Consider the following 16,681-nt stretch of genomic DNA (forward strand, 5'->3'; position numbering starts at 1 on the left):
GTTTTAAAGAATGAATTAATTATCCATCTGGGATGGTTTAGAAACAGCTGACCGCAGCTCTATGGGGTTCTTTGTAGATCTGTGGTCTGATTTTTGTTTGGTTCTGTGTTGGTTGCACTGAGCGATCAAAATGAAATGTACAAATCCTATACAATGATAGTTCTGAAAACTTTCTCAAAAACCTTGTTCTCTCTTTGCCATTAATGCCCCAAATATTGTTATTATATATTTGCTGTCTTTCACAATTTAAGATCTTGCAAACATGGATTCTCTGTACACAGAATTGTGTCTGCAGCACAAACCAATGTTCTCAGCAGTAGAAACAGCAGTTAGTAGTATGGGAAAAAGACATTACTTCCCTTCTACTAGTAGGCGTATTTTATGGCTTGCCTCAACTATGGATGTCAATGTGACTAATATGAATATCCTCTTTCAATGAGGAGCAATTGACTTATGCAGTTAATAGTACTTTTGTCCTTTCAGAGTTTGCAGTTTCACGAGGGTATGGACATTTGCCACTTAAACCAGCAGTGAAAGTCTGCTTAACTTCGCATTTCAGGATTATGTGTTGAGCTTGGATTTTAGCTTTGTGTCTCCTAGCTGTTAGTGTTTGGGGGGAGGAAGAGGATATTTGGTATTTCTGCTGAGGATGCACCAAGTGCCTTTATATTCTGGTGGTTAAACTTAAAATGCATCACTGACTACTTCAGTTTTTTCTCAAGAGTTTTGCTGCATTCTCCCTTTTTAAGGTTTCCTGTTTTAGCCATCATGTACCACTGAAAGGGTGACACAGTGAGTGACCAACTTGTAGAGATATCTCCTGCCTTTGTTTGGGGCTTTTTGTTGTTGTTAGAGCTTTACCTGAATGGAGGTATATGTGTAACTTAATGATTATTATTGGGTTCAGATTTCTGAGTAAAAGTATAGAAGGGTATTTCACTCATTCTTTTTTTTTCCTCTTACTGGAAGTTGTATTTGAGCACTGATTTTTGATGGTTAAGATGCTCATTGGCCATTGTTCTGCAGAAATGTGACCGTATTTTGCAAATCACCAAGTCATCATCCCAACATGGCATCTAAAACTGCTTTATCTAATTGCTCTGGATGTATATACTCACTGAATTGTTACAGCTCATACCTCTGAGCGTTCTGTAGCTGTTCAGACTTTATACTGTGCTACTGAAATGTCTTTGATAACTTAAAGGAGGTCCTGGTATAGCAAACATCTCAATGTCAGATATTAAATGTTGTGAGTTAACATGCAGCAGGTTTGAAAAAAATATCATGCAATGTTGTTTTTTTACGTTCTGCCAAGACATGAAAAGACCAGGCATATGGAGATCTAAAAACGACTTTGCTACTGATTTTGTTCCAAAACCAGCAACTGAGAGCTGACAGAGCCCCAAGTAAAACAAATCTGGAAGTTCCTTCAGGGTATTCCCTCCTATTGCTGCTGTGTGTGTGCCTTGATTATCATGTAGTTTTGTCTTCCAGTATCGTGACTGGTATTAATATGACTTCTATTTGATTAGTACGGTCAGTGTTAGTAATTTGGCAACAGTTTTTTGTTTCAGACAACATAATTAATTTGAGATGTTTTGAGTAGTTTGAAGAACACAGTGAGGCATAGGCCTGAACACAGACGACATTATGATTTTAGGGCTGCTGCTTTATACATAGAGAAAAAAAATGAGTCTTAATTGTGGAGATGAAGATTTCCTTGATGGTTATTTATACTTTCCAAGAACTTCAGGCTTGACTGTGAAAGCATTAATTTTATGTTGGTGGATATTATGAGGGATATGAGCATAACCCATAAGAACTACAGTAAATGGCAGGTATGTTGTGAAGCCAACAGAGCTTACAGCTCTAGGAGGAAATTCCACTGGTTTTGTATACATGATTAATGTTGTGTAATGTGTGTTACTGTTTAATTCAGTATGTCAGGGCTACTTCTACATAAACAATGAAGTAGAGAGGTCCTCCATCTAATATCATGCCCTGACAAATGCAGATTTAATTGACAAATGAGACCATATTTGAATGATAGTGATCAATCTAGCTCATACCTTATTATTTCAAAGCCATGACATACTGGTTTGGAACAATATTAGATCACTGAAAAATGGATCACAATTTATTGCTCGCTGCTTGGTATGACAAATCATTCTCTGAATAATGTCATGTCTATTGCAAATTAGTATTTAGACTTGCAGATTTTCGCTCATGTCTCTGTACTGACATTTGGAGACCTTCATGTCCAGCAAGATTGTGCTTCCTGAATAACACAGCATGGGAAGTATCTCAAACACCAGAAATATTTGGATGCTTTACTTTTTTTTTTTTTTTTTTTTAATATTTTCCACGAATTTTAAATATCAGTGAGTGATTTTTTCCAAGGAACCAAGGGTTGAGTTGATTTTATTGGCTTTGGAAACATTTCATGCCTTTAAAACAAGGTAGAGTCAAGCTGATAGAACTCCAGAACCTGGTTTCTTTCCTCCTGCTCATCAGTGTGTTTGTAGAAGTTACAAATGTCCCATTTTTGCACACTTGCTTTTTGCTTTTGTTGCAGATTGTGCATGGCACTTGTCTGAGCATGAGCAATCAATCATGCTTGCAGTAGACGCATGATGAAATTTTTGCTCAAAAGTGCATTCTAAAGAGAATACTAAGCTGAATATTGTAAAAACAATGGCCTAAAAAATGGTTCCGTGGCATTCTCGAGCTGTTCGCAATCTGCCATAGAGAAATGGTGTTTTTATTTAAAAATATATATTTTGCAATATTCCTACTGGTGTCATCAGCAGCAGCAGTACAAATTTCAGCTGACAGTTTGAAATCAAATTGCACCTGAGAGACACTTATATTTGCCCATACAAGAGACAATAATGCATGCTCACAGCTGGAGCTTAGAATGATTTCTCTCTGACAGTGTTTTATTCTCAGAACCAGTAACAAACCAATGCTAGAAAGAGGCACCCTCTCCGTATTCTACACTTTATCTAAGTAGTGTTCTAATGCACCTTGGTAAACCTGTGTTCCAGGCTTCAGTAAAACAGGCTGAAATTGATATATCCTTATTGATGTATTTGTGCAATTTCTACAGCGACCTTACACAGAGTGCTTTTAAGCTAGCTTGAAAGTCTACAACTAGCATAAGAGTCTTGCTGCAAAAGATGCAGGATTTGTTTGGTAAAGGGCAAACTTAGATGGGCTGGAGCTCTTCTCTAACTCCATGTTTCATTGGGCTTGAGTGCTGCTCCTTGGTGGGATGTTTGTTGGAAGATGGGGGAGATAGAGAAAGATTAGAAATTACTAAATCACCTGAAAACAAAGAAAATCAGGTCGAGATTTTCCCCTTAGCTGATCCCAGGTAGCTCAGAAATGCCTTAGGGAGGACAAAAAAGAAACTTCTGTGCTTCTGAGATGGTCTTTATCCCTCAGTTGTTACTTTTGGTGTTTTTTCTCACTCTTCATTATCTTATCTACTAAAATATTTTATTTCTCCTTTAGAAACAGGATAATTGATTAGGAAATGATGGCAGGGAGATGTCTGCAATCCCAGCTCACATTTGGAGCTGATCATTGCATTGTTAGCAGGAGTACAAAAGTAATTGCTTTTCACAGGCTTTTACCAAGTACCTTCTCCTAAATGAGTGGAAGACTAACAGAAGTTTGCCGCTAATTGCTGCTACCACTATTAACATTAGAGTATTTCTCCTAGAACTTCTACTTCCATATTTTCATTAGTTTATGTCACTAATATTTAACATTCAGAATAAATCAGATGGGTTTTATTTGAACAATGCATTAAACTATCATCTTTTTATCCTCTGTTATTAGAGGCAGGAAGCAATTTAAAATAGTTTTAACTATTTCAAATAGGCACAGCTGAGTTGTTAGAGAATGCTCTGAGCAATTACATACAAAGTTCTGGGGAGGTGATTAAAAGAGCAATTTGTCATTTGCAATGGATATGGCTAATGGCTATGTGTTTAAATATTGCTTCCTAAAGCAGTTTCCTACTTTTGTGCATACTTCCAGAGTGTGAACCATTTGATCAGAGCCAGTACATTTTGAATGACATTGCTGGTCTGAAACAATTAGTTCAGAAATGCGATAAAGAGAAACTAATCCATCATCCCTCACAGCTACAGGGTAAAAGAAATTAGGTTTTTAGTCAGCATTGGAGCCCACTGCTGAATAAAACGCAGCAAAGCATTTTGTTAGGCTTTTCCATTAGCATCTGGATATCCTTCAGAGCACCAAGGAGTGTTTAACCTGCTGGCTAAGGAGCACTTCTGCATTACGAGGTCTCATTGGGTTTGAAACTTAGTGCTGGCTAATGGTCATGGCCCACAGGGGAGGGACGGAGGTGGAAATTTCAGCAGGCAAGGCCAGGTTGCTGGTTGTGCCATTTGGGATTGTGCTTAACATGAGGTTGTCTGAGGTGTGATTAAGGAGGCAGTGCTGCCAGTCTTGAACTATAGTGTACAGAGGAAGGCAGACGTGTGGCCCTTCTGTACAGACAGCTGCACATCACAGCAGTGTCAGTAGTGCAGCCTCCCCAGCATGCAGCTGCTGAGAAGGATGCAGTTTGTGCTGCAGTCCCATTTATCCTCTCACACTCATTTTGAAAAGAGAAAACAAGCAGACTGTTACCATATTCCATTTAAATATGAAAATTGGGTGTTAGCTGAAATTGCAAGGATCTCACTTTAAGCTGAAACATTTCAATATTCTTATTAAATGTGTAGATTGAAATTGCAAGATATTATGTAGGTCTCTGGCACTGCTCTCATTGTTGTGGGTTATTCCATATGCGGGAGTTGCATGCCTAATTACCTGCACAGCATGCTGAAAATTGATCTTTTATATTTTATCTACAAAATAATTCACCTTTTATGCCAGAAAGATTAATGGTATACATTAGTTTCAAATCTGAATGTTTCCCATTAAACTCTGGAATAAAATGAGTTTCTGAGAGATATTCTTCACGTTTTGTAATTGGACTCAGTTTCCCATCATGCAATTTACCTTTTTTTCTATAAGAAAAAAAAGAAACAAAAAAATAGCATGAAGCAAAAGAAGAAATAGATGTCAAAAGTTTTAGGGGAATTTCAGAAGCTCTATGACGTCTCTCAGTATTTTTTCCCCTAAGTTTAATTACTGTGGAGAGCGTGACAGCTCTCAGCCAGAAACTCATGGCCTCAACTTAGCGCTCAAGCTGTGTTAGAGTGGCCTACTGGGTAGTCACCATCATGACATCATAGGAAATAGTAACAGAAAGTAACCAACAGCCTACTGCTCGTTTATAGACCTGGTGTGAAGTCTTGCTGTGGCTTGTGTATTAAATATTATTGCATTATTAGTGGTTTAACTATTTTTAAGCAAATGGTTAAGGACTCCCCACAGAAATATGGAGTGTTTAAGGGTTTGGTTTGAGGTTTTTTTGAAGGTGGTGGTTTTCTTCCCAGCTGAGCATACTTAGGCCAGTGTTCAAGGCTGTGGGCATTTTAGTTGCCTGGGAGTTTGCAGTAAAGCCCTGAAATGACGTACAATTTATTTACAGTAATAATGTAAAGAGGCTTTTTTCTTTTCAAACCGTATCATTTTTGTCAGTGGCACCCAAATGGACTGTGATATGCAGTTTGCACATGCCGAGGGATCCTGTATTGGAGGACATAACCACTTTCTCTTGCACCTGCAGTGCATAAGATTTTCATTTGTGAAACTGCCATTTGTGTCTGCCGCACAAAAAACCCCCATAAATTTAAACATGATTTATTTTGTAACAAAAATAATTACCTCTTCTTTTTGACTGACTCCAGGAACCGAGCCTGACCTTCTAGCTGGCTGAAGGAGGATGGGCGGGTGGGTGTTCAGTGCATTTTTACCACACGCAGATTAATTTCCTACCTTTAATTAATTTGTTTCCGCATCGCTAGGTGTTCCATGCAGACAGGCTCAGCACTGCACATGTGCATATGAACATGCACATGGAGCTGTGCTCCACAGTGCTGGCAAATGGGCACTTGTGCATGAGCAGCTTCCCAAGGATGCTCACCCTCCTGCACCTGAGATGTTTCTGCTGTGTGCTGTCATATACTTCACAGTGGGAGTAGAAACTGGGGCAAATAATGGGCCAGTTGTATTTCTTTCTTAGCTATGTCATCTCTTATTACCCTCTCAAAATCAGTGGCACTTTTCCATTACTTTTAATTTTAGCTCAAAGGCAGATAATTCAAAATTGCTGTTTTTTACAGATTTCCATGTCTTTAATTGCAGTTGGTATCATTGCTAAATTTTCTCTTGACTACTTCCTTGCAAACACTTTAAAAGCCATATGTCATTGTGTGGTTTAGGCAGAATTTTAATAGGGAAAATAGCAAGTTACTTCAGCTTCCTCTTCTGTCTATGTTAAAGAATATTGTACAATATGAATTGCACAACTGCATGAAATAATGCAGATTTTGAGCGCAGTGACTGATATGAGACATCATCTATTGAGAACAACAGCAGACGAACCAAATATAAAACAACTAGAAAAAAAAAATCAGCAATGGGAACTGTTGCTGAGTCAGCACAATGCACTCCAACATCCAAATGCTGTATTTTCAGGATTATTTATGGAAGCATCAACTTCTGTAACCAAAACCCAATCAGTTTGAAAATAAGACATTTCGGTCAGTATCAGAACAGTATTTTTCATATTTTTTACTGTTGGCTGTCTTAGAAATCTCATCAGGTGTGAATTATGGAACAAGCTGATGTGAATTAAGTAGGTGTAGAGGAGTGGTCCCAAAGAAAATAACCTTCAGAATGTAGGCTTCAAGTGCATAAACCAAGCTTTATGAATTCTCTGTCTACTTTTTCGTAAGTCTACCTGCATTTTTGTTTTCAGGCTTTTGCTTTGCTGTCATCCTGAATTTCCTTATAGTTTTGTTTTCCCCAAACCAGTATTGTCTCTTACATTCTGTTTGTAAGAAATAAAATTCTCCTACTTTCACTCAGTGCTGTCTTGAAAGAAAAAGGTGTCATTTAATTAAAATCCTATATTTTTTTTCTCTTCATTTCCATAAGCACTTACATGAACATAAGATTTAACGTTGAACCCAGTCAGAAGCTGCTACACTTATGGGGCTGACCTCCCCCGTGTGCCTTTAGCAACGCTACTTTTTTGTTATATGGGAAGTGGTGTTTTTTCGAAGCTTACAAAAGCTAGAAAATGACCATGGCAGACCCTGACAGTCACACTGGTTTAATTGTTGAATCTTATGTGATTTAAGTTTAAAAACTTAATTTTATGAGATGTTTTCTGATTGAGGCGTTAAGTGCACAGAGTGCCTAGAACAGTATGAGCAGGTTGTAGGTGGTAGGCTGTACAGTAAGTAATAATCAAATAATACTAAATAAATAGTAGAAGCCAACCAAGACGCAGCAAACAAATAAAAATTGAGTAATAACAGTAATTTCTAATACCTTATCCATGTACACTCTCCAAATAAGGAAAAAATGCATTGGAAAGCAAAGGCTTCGTTCTCTGAGGAAGCCCAGGAGAGATGTATTGCTTTCATTTATAACAGAAAATCAACTGAAAATTTGTAATTGACAGAAAGGAAGTGAGTTTATGTCCCTTGAGGTGCAACAAGCAAAGGGTGTAAACATAATAAATCACTGAATAAGTTGCTTAATGTGAATTTTTTGTAGAAAAATCAGAATACTGTTTTGTAAAGTACAGTAAATACAGAATGAGATAGTGGCTGTGGGGCACTGGTGAAAGAAATGCTACTCTCCATTTTTAATAGAGTCAATGAAAATATACATATAACAGGAAATTAGGTTTCCAGGAGGGCTCATTCATAGGCTATTGAAGGATCTAATCGAACTGGAATATACTTTGTATGGCTTTCATAACCATAAGGGCTGATTTCAGTGAATTTACTCTCAACCTAACCCAGTGTAATGGTGACAAAATCAAGCTGCTTATTTTCCTCTGAGTATACAGATCTGGCCATCTCTGTTGTATGTTTTTTGTTGGGTTTTAAATAAAATAGTATCTTAAGTTCATCAGAGCAATTAGCTAATAAGTAAGTACCAGAAATGATAAAGCCTGGCTTCCCAAAGTGTTGTGTCTTTTGGATGTCTGAATTTGATACAAAGCTAAAAATGAGTTTATTTTTTTTCTTTTCCTAATGTTCCTGCTTTGATATCTAGTTTGTGTTACAGTTTTCTCGGTCTTAGAATCGTTCTCATCCCTCACTTCTATGATAAAATATGGTTTTCTAGCCTTTCCCATTTAGTAAGACCATACAAAGAGGCAGTGGTCCCTCTCAGACCCCGTAGACCTGCTCCATCACTTTATTCATTTCCTTAGTTATTCTGTGGTTGATGGAGGACTGCATGGTGATGACTGTGGGGAGTGCCATCAGTGGTGCCTCTCAGTGCTGCACTCTGCTCACATATCCCTCTCTTAACAAGAGAACTGACACTGCATCTTGGTGTCAGTTAGATAAGAGTGGAGCTATACAGGACTTGTGTTGTAGACTGGATGTGTATGACTTTCTTATGGGCCTCTTGAGGCATATCGCAGACATCTTGCTGAAGTCACCCTCTGTTACAGGGTTTTCCTTTCCATTCTAATAATTGCTCTGTCTTTTCATAACCAATCTGTGTTGGCCTTTGTTACAATAAATTCAACCTCTTGTCTTGCGTAGGAAGAAACTTTTAGGTGAGTCCATTGTTTCACTTGAAGTGTGACAAGTCTAGAAGGGTAGATGGTTATTTTCACCAACCAAAAATTCCATTACAATGGAAGTTTAACTCTTGAGAATATAACTGAGAATGTCAGTTGTTCATAGTCACTGTTCCGGCAAAATTATGGTAATGGAAGGAGTTTAAATATTGATAGAAGAAAATTAAATGCAATTATGAGCTATTTCATTTGATGCCCTTTTTACATTAACCAGATCATAAATATTTTAATAATTTAATTTCTTGAGTGTTTTTTTATCTGCAGTATCTTGCCTTTTGTTAAATTGTCCTGTTGGCTTAGCGCTTTCCTGGCTGCGTGTTCATACTCAGATATGGGAGTTCTGAAATACTTGATCTTCTTTTCACAACTGCATCCAAATGTCTGCGCTTCCAAATGAAACCTGTGCAAAAATGGATCATCTCCATTTTGTAGGGGCAATGCAAATGCTATGAGATACTTCAGTGCCAAGGCAGGTCAATCAAACTATAATCGTTTCCAATTAACACTTGTAGAAGCTCTAATCTTTTCATAAACTTTCAGCTGAGTGGCACTTGGGTGAAAAATAATTTCTTGCCTGGGAAACTATTAAAAATTAATTTATTTTCATTCTGTAGGATATGAATGCAACAGGCACACGGCCTCACACAGGAAGGGGCTTTCGCACAGCTCAGAATGGTATTCAGAGAAAAAATAATTACATGTAATTTATGCCCAATCTCCTTGATTTATCTTTTCAAGTGCAGTTTTCCTTTAAAGTGTCCATAAAGAAGTGCTGTTTCGTGCAGAGATCAAATTTTTGTACCAAAAATGTAGTTTTGCTGTGTGCTGAGCTCTTCCAGGTGTTTATGGATCTCTGGATGTTCTTTTCAGCTGCATTTGCCAGTGCTGTTTCTCTCAGGTATCTAGCTGGGCTGTAGATAATACGTGAAATTTCCATTTTAGGAAAGTACAGTCTCATTTTTGCTGTCTCTTCCCCTGCATATTAAGTTGTAAATGAGTGGATCAAAATGATGATCCTTGTGTAAAAGATTTGGAATTGTTTTCATGTTTTTCTTGAGCTAGAGGATTGGATTTGTTGACAAAGTATTCAGCTTTAGCCTTTTTAGCTTTGTTTGTTTCTGATGCTTTTTTTTCCCCTGTCACTGGTTCTCTGGTCCTGTAACATAGATTTATATATGATATATACATACATATATATATATATATATATATATATATATATATATATATATATATATATATATATATATAAGATGCAGTAAAATAAAGACCTATGAAAATAAAAATGTGGGTGGGGGGTAAAAAAAAAAAAAACAACAGCATTACCAAACCTCTTTATTTTTATAACCAGAGTTGTCATTTGCTTGGATCTTCAATGAGTATCCATCATTTGTCCAAGAGGACAGCCGGCGATTTGTGTCTCAGGAGACTGGCCACCTCTACATCGCCAAGGTGGAGCCTTCAGATGTGGGAAATTACACCTGTGTTGTAACCAGCACTGTGACAAACAGCCAGGTCCTTGGGTCACCAACCCCTCTCGTGCTGCGCACTGATGGTACGGCTTTCCTTTTCCCAGTCTCTAAATAACACTACTTTCACTGTGCTACAAACAGCTAGTTTCCAGTGAATGTTTTTTTGTGGCAGTGTAACCTTTGGTGCAGCCTCACAGTATTGTAAGAAGATAAACTGTTTTTTGTTGTGCATTCCTCTGCTACATCTGTCAGTGTTCTCATTGTAAGGTCACTGCATGTGAGTTTCTAAACGAAGTGCAAGAGAAATAAATTTTGAATGCAGTGTTATCCAGTGTTTTAGAGAATGATGGCTTCAAAAATGAAAGATGTCTTTTCTCACTTGTCTGGCATAGGTGTGATGGGAGAATACGAACCCAAAATAGAAGTTCAGTTTCCTGAGACACTTCCTGCAGCGAAAGGCTCAACTGTGAAACTGGAATGCTTTGCACTAGGGAAGTAAGTTCTCATCTTCACCCATACTGTAAAGCTGAAGCATGTTGGAGTTTGTTTGCACGACAGGTGTGGGCATTGGGCACCACCTCTTTGGTAGACTTCTCCAGAGATTGAGTTTTGACCCATCACATTTACTGCCTTGGAATAAGGTGTGAAAGAGCCTTGAAGGCACTTCTGTTGTTGTTTAGAATTAAAATGTGTATGTTTGCAGTGCAGGAATTTACGTTTCACTTTTAATTCTCTTGGGCAAGATCAGTGAGATTTGCAGATGTCCTTTGAGGTAGCTCTACTTTCTCAGTGCAAAGGATCTCTTGTTGAAGTCGGTGACAATTTGGACTGAATTTTACTGTGAAATGTACTTGATGTTTTCTTAATGTTGAACTTTTTTTATAACTGAAATCAAGATTAAAATGCGTTCCTCTTCTCAGTGACATTTCACACATAATTGATATCTTTTCTCCTTCATAAATGCTTTGAGAATGCATTTATGTTTCTGTAAACGTATTTGGTAACCACTGTGCAGTTTATTTGCAGGCAGATTTGTCAGGTGTTCATAATTTTAAACTCCAGAATGGTAACTTAATCATATGCTATTGCTTCTTTTCCCCAGCTACATGAGGGAAAGTTTTACCTATCAGAGAATAAATGGCTCTTCTAAGATGTAACCTGGGGCTTACCTTGATTCCCCTTCCTTTGAGGACAGTGGTAAATCTCTCCTGTCTTCAGGGGAGGCCAGTGGTGATTTACTGGAAATTCTACAGTGATTGGACATTCAGATACTCGTGAAAAATCTGATGCCATAAATAATAGCATGAGGAACAGAACAGCATATGTAAATCAGTAACCATGCTGTCTGACCATCTGTCATGTACAGTATGAATACTACTTTTAATGCAAGCTTTAGTCACTTTGGGGCTTTATTGCATATTAGTTTAAGTACCTAATTTTTACAATCAAGTGCTTGCAGCGAAGTTGTTTACTGAAATCTCATTATTTTCTGTTTAGCCCCGTGCCTCAGATTAACTGGAGAAGAACTGACGGTCTGCCATTTCCAAGCAAAATAAAGCTAAGGAAGTCAAATGGCATGATTGAAATACCTAATTTCCAGCAGGAGGATGCAGGACTGTATGAATGTATTACTGAAAACTCGAGAGGAAAAAACATTGCAAGAGGTCGTCTCACTTACTACGGTAGGAAACTTTTTCTTTTTCCCTCTCTCTTATCCTTCTTTACACATGAAACATAAACCACTATCAATTAGTTTTGGGTTTAGAGCTTCTATAATACTATTGCAAAATTGTTCATAAAAGTTCCTGGCTTCTTGCAGAGAACCAAGATAACTTCTTCACCAATGTTTTGCATAACGCTTTTGATTCAAAAGAATTGCTCAGAGTAATGCAGGAGGTGATTGTGCTTGCTTAGAAAAATGTTGGAATGATATATGTCTGTATTTAACACCTTTAATTGGTCCAATGGTGAAAAAGTAAATTTCTGGTGGATTAGATTCATTCAGGGGATTGTATAGGCCTCACATTTTCAGGAAATAGCAGTTTTATCTTCCTTTAGGAAAAGGTTATTGATGGATTTTGCCAATTCTTTGCTTTCAAAAATAAATAACAAGTTTACTTTTTAAAAGAGTAAACAAATAGGATAATATATTCTAGAATAAGAAATGAAATAATAGGAAATTTAATAGCTAGGAAACTGACAGTCTCTTGTGCATTTAAGACTATAGAGTGAAATGAATATCAGCAAAGCATGATGTTGGTGGTTTAAAGCTAGAACGGTTTGCAACAAAGTGGTAATTGACAATTTTTGTCAAAGCCAGATCTTTGCAAATTTAATTTTCTTCAGGTAAATGGCAATTTAAAGACTGATTCAGTCTTCGATTTGGAATGTTTTCATCATATTTGAGCAAAGATTTTATTTCGTTGTAGTGTGGAAAAGCACAGTGCAAACCTACTGTGCCACTGGGTTCTTTGTATGGGAAACCACTGTTCACTGGAACAGGGCAGCAAGGCAGATTTCAGTCAACAATGATTTTAATTGAAGAAGCAAGTTGTAAACTGGGAGGAAATAAGATATTCCTTCCCCCCTTCCAATTTCCAAATAAGTAGTTACATTAAATTTCACATATGCTAGTTATATTTAGATCTTTTAGGTATCAGATAACAGGATGAAAAAGCTAAGATGCTTTCTCTGCCAGTGTTATCTGCAGTTATAAACTTGGCAGTATACTTTTCATCATACAGCTTTTATAAAGCTGTTTCAAAAGTTTAAAGTGAGCTGTGATTTGTAAGTCAGTTTGGTCACTACTCCTACAGCAGTTCTGGGTCAGAGCAGCTGTAAAGCACACACCAGATAGAATTGGTTTGTTCGTTAGTTCTCATAATGTATTTACGAAGGTGAGTGATTTTGAAGTATTTGTGCTACTTCCAAAGTTCTTTTTCTGTCATTAAAGGGCACTGATCTCAAATAAAAGATGTTACTAATCAATAAAAGCAAGCGAGTTGTAGTTCTGAGAGAAGTAAATTGTGTTTTGCAGATGCTCAGTCTGAACATTTTCATTACCAATCCAGAAAGGGATCAGAACCCTTGAATAGAGTTAATATTCCACTATTAATGTGTGCCTGTCCTAGATCCATCCCTAATATGGTTCTTAGACTGAAGAAAATAATGAGACTTGTAATATCATTAATGGTACTCCAACTACTTTATTTTGCTTGTTTTGCTTAATGAAACCCATTCTGCAGAATTAAGTAATTTTTCTTATTTTGTTACTTGCTTTCTTTTCTACAAATAGAATCCCAACAATTCTGCAGTCAGAAAAGGGTAATTTTAAAACTTCTTGAGAATCAGGAGAATTGTTCTTGATGTAGTTTAATAGTGTTCTGTAACCGAAGATAATATGGCAACTGGATTCCCCAAAAAGCTTTAAAAGGAGTTAGGATTAATGTTTTCAAAATGTAAAGTCCATCCCCTGGCAGGTGAAAAAGATATAAGCAAAATTGTGCAATTTGACTAAAAATACTGGATTTTCTTTCCAGATTTTAAAAACTTATTTGTAAATGAGACATCAGGCTGCCCTAAATGACTGTGTGAAATAGTTTTTGCTTAGTTAGTGAACAATTGAAACCTTTCAGGGCCATGATTTAGCTGAGGGTTGTTAGTTAGGGCAGCATGGTCAGGTTGTGGCTGGACCTCATGATCTTTAAGGTCTTTTCCAACCTGAGCAGTTCTGTGATTCTAGACTGTAAATCTTGAATTCTGAATTTGGGGATTTCGGTGCCTAAGTTGTTTGATTTAACAATCAGTTATGTTTACTCTGCTGTCCTGCCTCTTCTTTCCGTAGTGAGTTGTGGTATTGAACTCATGAAGCACTTGAATGTAGACTCGATGTCAGTTGTGCCCATGGTAGTTATCTCAAAATGGATTTTATGCTTGAGTTTGGAAATCCTGTGCACTTCTGTAACTATAGAAAAATAAAATGGCTCTTTTTTTTTTCTTCTTTTTTTTTTTTTTTTCTGGTTTCATTGTGGGTTTTAAATGTAACACCAAAGACGTAGAATATCTATTTGAACAATCAACTCAGCTAAAACAGATTCTGGGTTCTTTCATAACATTACTAACAGACTATTAATCTTCCTTTTTCCTCATGAAGGATTTTATCAAGAAAAGCCCAACATCAAATGTTCAGTTCAGTGTCCCCTGTGCACTTCCAACATGTGTTTAATGACATTTTTCTCCTCGGTGGAATTCAAAATGTGCTAAATATAGGATGAGATTATCTAACTATGAATTAATATAAAACCTGAATATATAAATAATTTGCTTCACTTCAGTAGTACATTCATTTGTCATCACCCTTTTTCACAAAGAGATAATAGAAGAAAGAATCCATGACTTTTCATAGCATGGAAAAATGAGATGAAATTAAATGGTTACATTTTTGCATTTTAAAATGCAATTAAACAACATGTAACATGGCAGAGATATGTAAAGCAATTAATTTAAAGGGTAATTGAAGAAAAATACTCTTAATTAGTGCGTGTTGATTTAATGGAACTCATGCTTGACTGTACTGAGGTAAAATGTTTAACAAGGAGAAAAAATCTGCTGTTCTGCTTTAGTTCTGCAGCAGACTGGATAGCAAAAGGCAATTGTGCTGATCTGGGTACTGATGGTCAAAGCTGGCCAGCAAGGTCGCCCCTACTTGCTTATAACAGCAGCCGTTGCTGCTCACTTGGCAGGATTTCCATTGTATGTAAATACAGACGCCCAGTAATGAATAACCTGCATATAAAATACAAAATACATGGAACAGCAACAACAAAAAAGAACCCTGAAGTTTTGGTAAGAATGTACCACCAAGGCTGCACTGAAGGCACATTACTGCTCAGTGTGGAAGAGCTTCATTGTTCAGAGCTTTTGTCCCAAGTCTGTCTTGTTCATGGGGATGTTCTGAAGTCATTGGCTGCAGAACTGTAAACAGCTGAATAACACTGAGGAAGTTCTGATTGATCAGCTTGAAGTTTAATTGTCAATACTACCTCATAATTTAATGGCCTTTCTTCAGAGGTACTTTGTTCAACTTTTTTGGCATGCTAAATGTTCCCCAGCAATGCAGTGAGTGCTTCAGAGCGTATATATTTTGAATGGAAGTGCAAATAAATAAACAAATAATGTTTTCAGGTATCTGTGAATGGAAGTTATGACGTGCTGCTTTGGGCCTGGTTGTTTTATCAAAAAAAAACCCCAAAAGTTATCAGTTCTTAAATTCACTTGAATCTTTGAGATAAAAGTAGGCTGATCCCTGCTGTAGGCATCAGTATGAGTGTCACAGTCTGACTTTCAGAGATACTACCTTGAAAAAAAGAGGTTACATTTTCTGTTTTTGCAAAACCTTGTGAATTCCCAGTATGCTTCATAGCCACTTTTTCTTGAGCTATGGAAAGTGCTTTTCTACTCTGATTTATTGCCTGACTGCTGAGCTATCCTAAGGTGTTTTCAGAAGAGATTTCTGGATGGGTTTCAGTCTGTAACTTTCAAAGTAAAGACGTGTATAAGCAGACTACATCTAATGTGTGAGCCTTAATTAAGGACCATCCTGTAGTCGTCTTCTTCCAAGCTGAGGTACAGCAGCCTCAGCACTCCCTGGGAGAGCACAGAAACCGTGGTCCTGAAGCTTAGCCTTTCTTGAATGCTCTCATGCTCTTTGGTGTAGAGGACTGAAAAGGAGCTTTTTATGGGAGACTCTTACTCTGAAGGAAGTTGGATTTAAATATTCTTGCTGGCATGCGTCATGGATGCTGAGGACACTGCAAGGTACCCCCAAATTGTTTACAAATTAGATCTCAACACAGCTTCTGAAAAGCATTAGCCCCAAGCCATTGCTTCCAAGAGCTTCAGCCCATTCACTCATTGCAGTTGGTCTTCACTCCTACCAAACCCAGAACAGTTATCGTAAAGGGATTTCTTAAAAATCTAAAAAGAATTGTCTTTCTTGCCTTACGGCTTAAAGAGATTCCCCTGGGTCTAATGAAGAGTGAGCTGTTTTCACTGGGATGGCCTGCCTGGCCTATGAGCTGGAAGAACAAGGTGGTCATATTCACTCCAGGAAAAGATGACTGAGTCTTCTCCCTGTCACTGAGGCTAAATTTTATCAAATTACTCACTTGTATTACTTCATGCCTGTGGGACTGTGAGTTATTACAAGGAATATATGAGGCAATAACAACTGAAGCAAAATACAGGCTGGTGCCTTTACTGCTAACTGACCATGATGCTGATGGCTGACATTGTTTAGAAATTCAGTTACCTACAAGTATTTTGTCTTAAGGGAACCTTTTTCACATCTTTCATGAAGATAGTACTGAGAGTTCCAGAGATCTGCAAATACTCACAGCACTGACTTCTATCCTGATCCTAAATGTTGTGCTACAATCTCCATTAAAAGTAA

The 16,681-nt window shown here is 37.4% G+C and overlaps 1 protein-coding gene across 4 annotated transcripts in view; it reads left to right on the forward strand.

Annotated features, from left to right (window-relative positions):
* Positions 1–16,681, forward strand: part of LOC107319982 (contactin-3) — a 93,313-nt gene that overhangs the window by 46,331 nt on the left and 30,301 nt on the right. For all 4 annotated transcript variants that reach the window (XM_015875402.3, XM_085516168.1, XM_015875398.3 and 1 more), the window contains exons 4-6: positions 10,110–10,313; positions 10,623–10,725; positions 11,728–11,912. In XM_015875402.3, the coding sequence (XP_015730888.2) occupies positions 10,110–10,313; positions 10,623–10,725; positions 11,728–11,912 (492 nt within the window). The remainder of the gene's footprint in view (positions 1–10,109; positions 10,314–10,622; positions 10,726–11,727; positions 11,913–16,681) is intronic.

This window comes from Coturnix japonica, chromosome 15 (assembly GCF_054131305.1).
Source record: "Coturnix japonica strain WE chromosome 15, WE-NBRP24, whole genome shotgun sequence".
Lineage (NCBI taxonomy): Eukaryota > Metazoa > Chordata > Aves > Galliformes > Phasianidae > Coturnix > Coturnix japonica.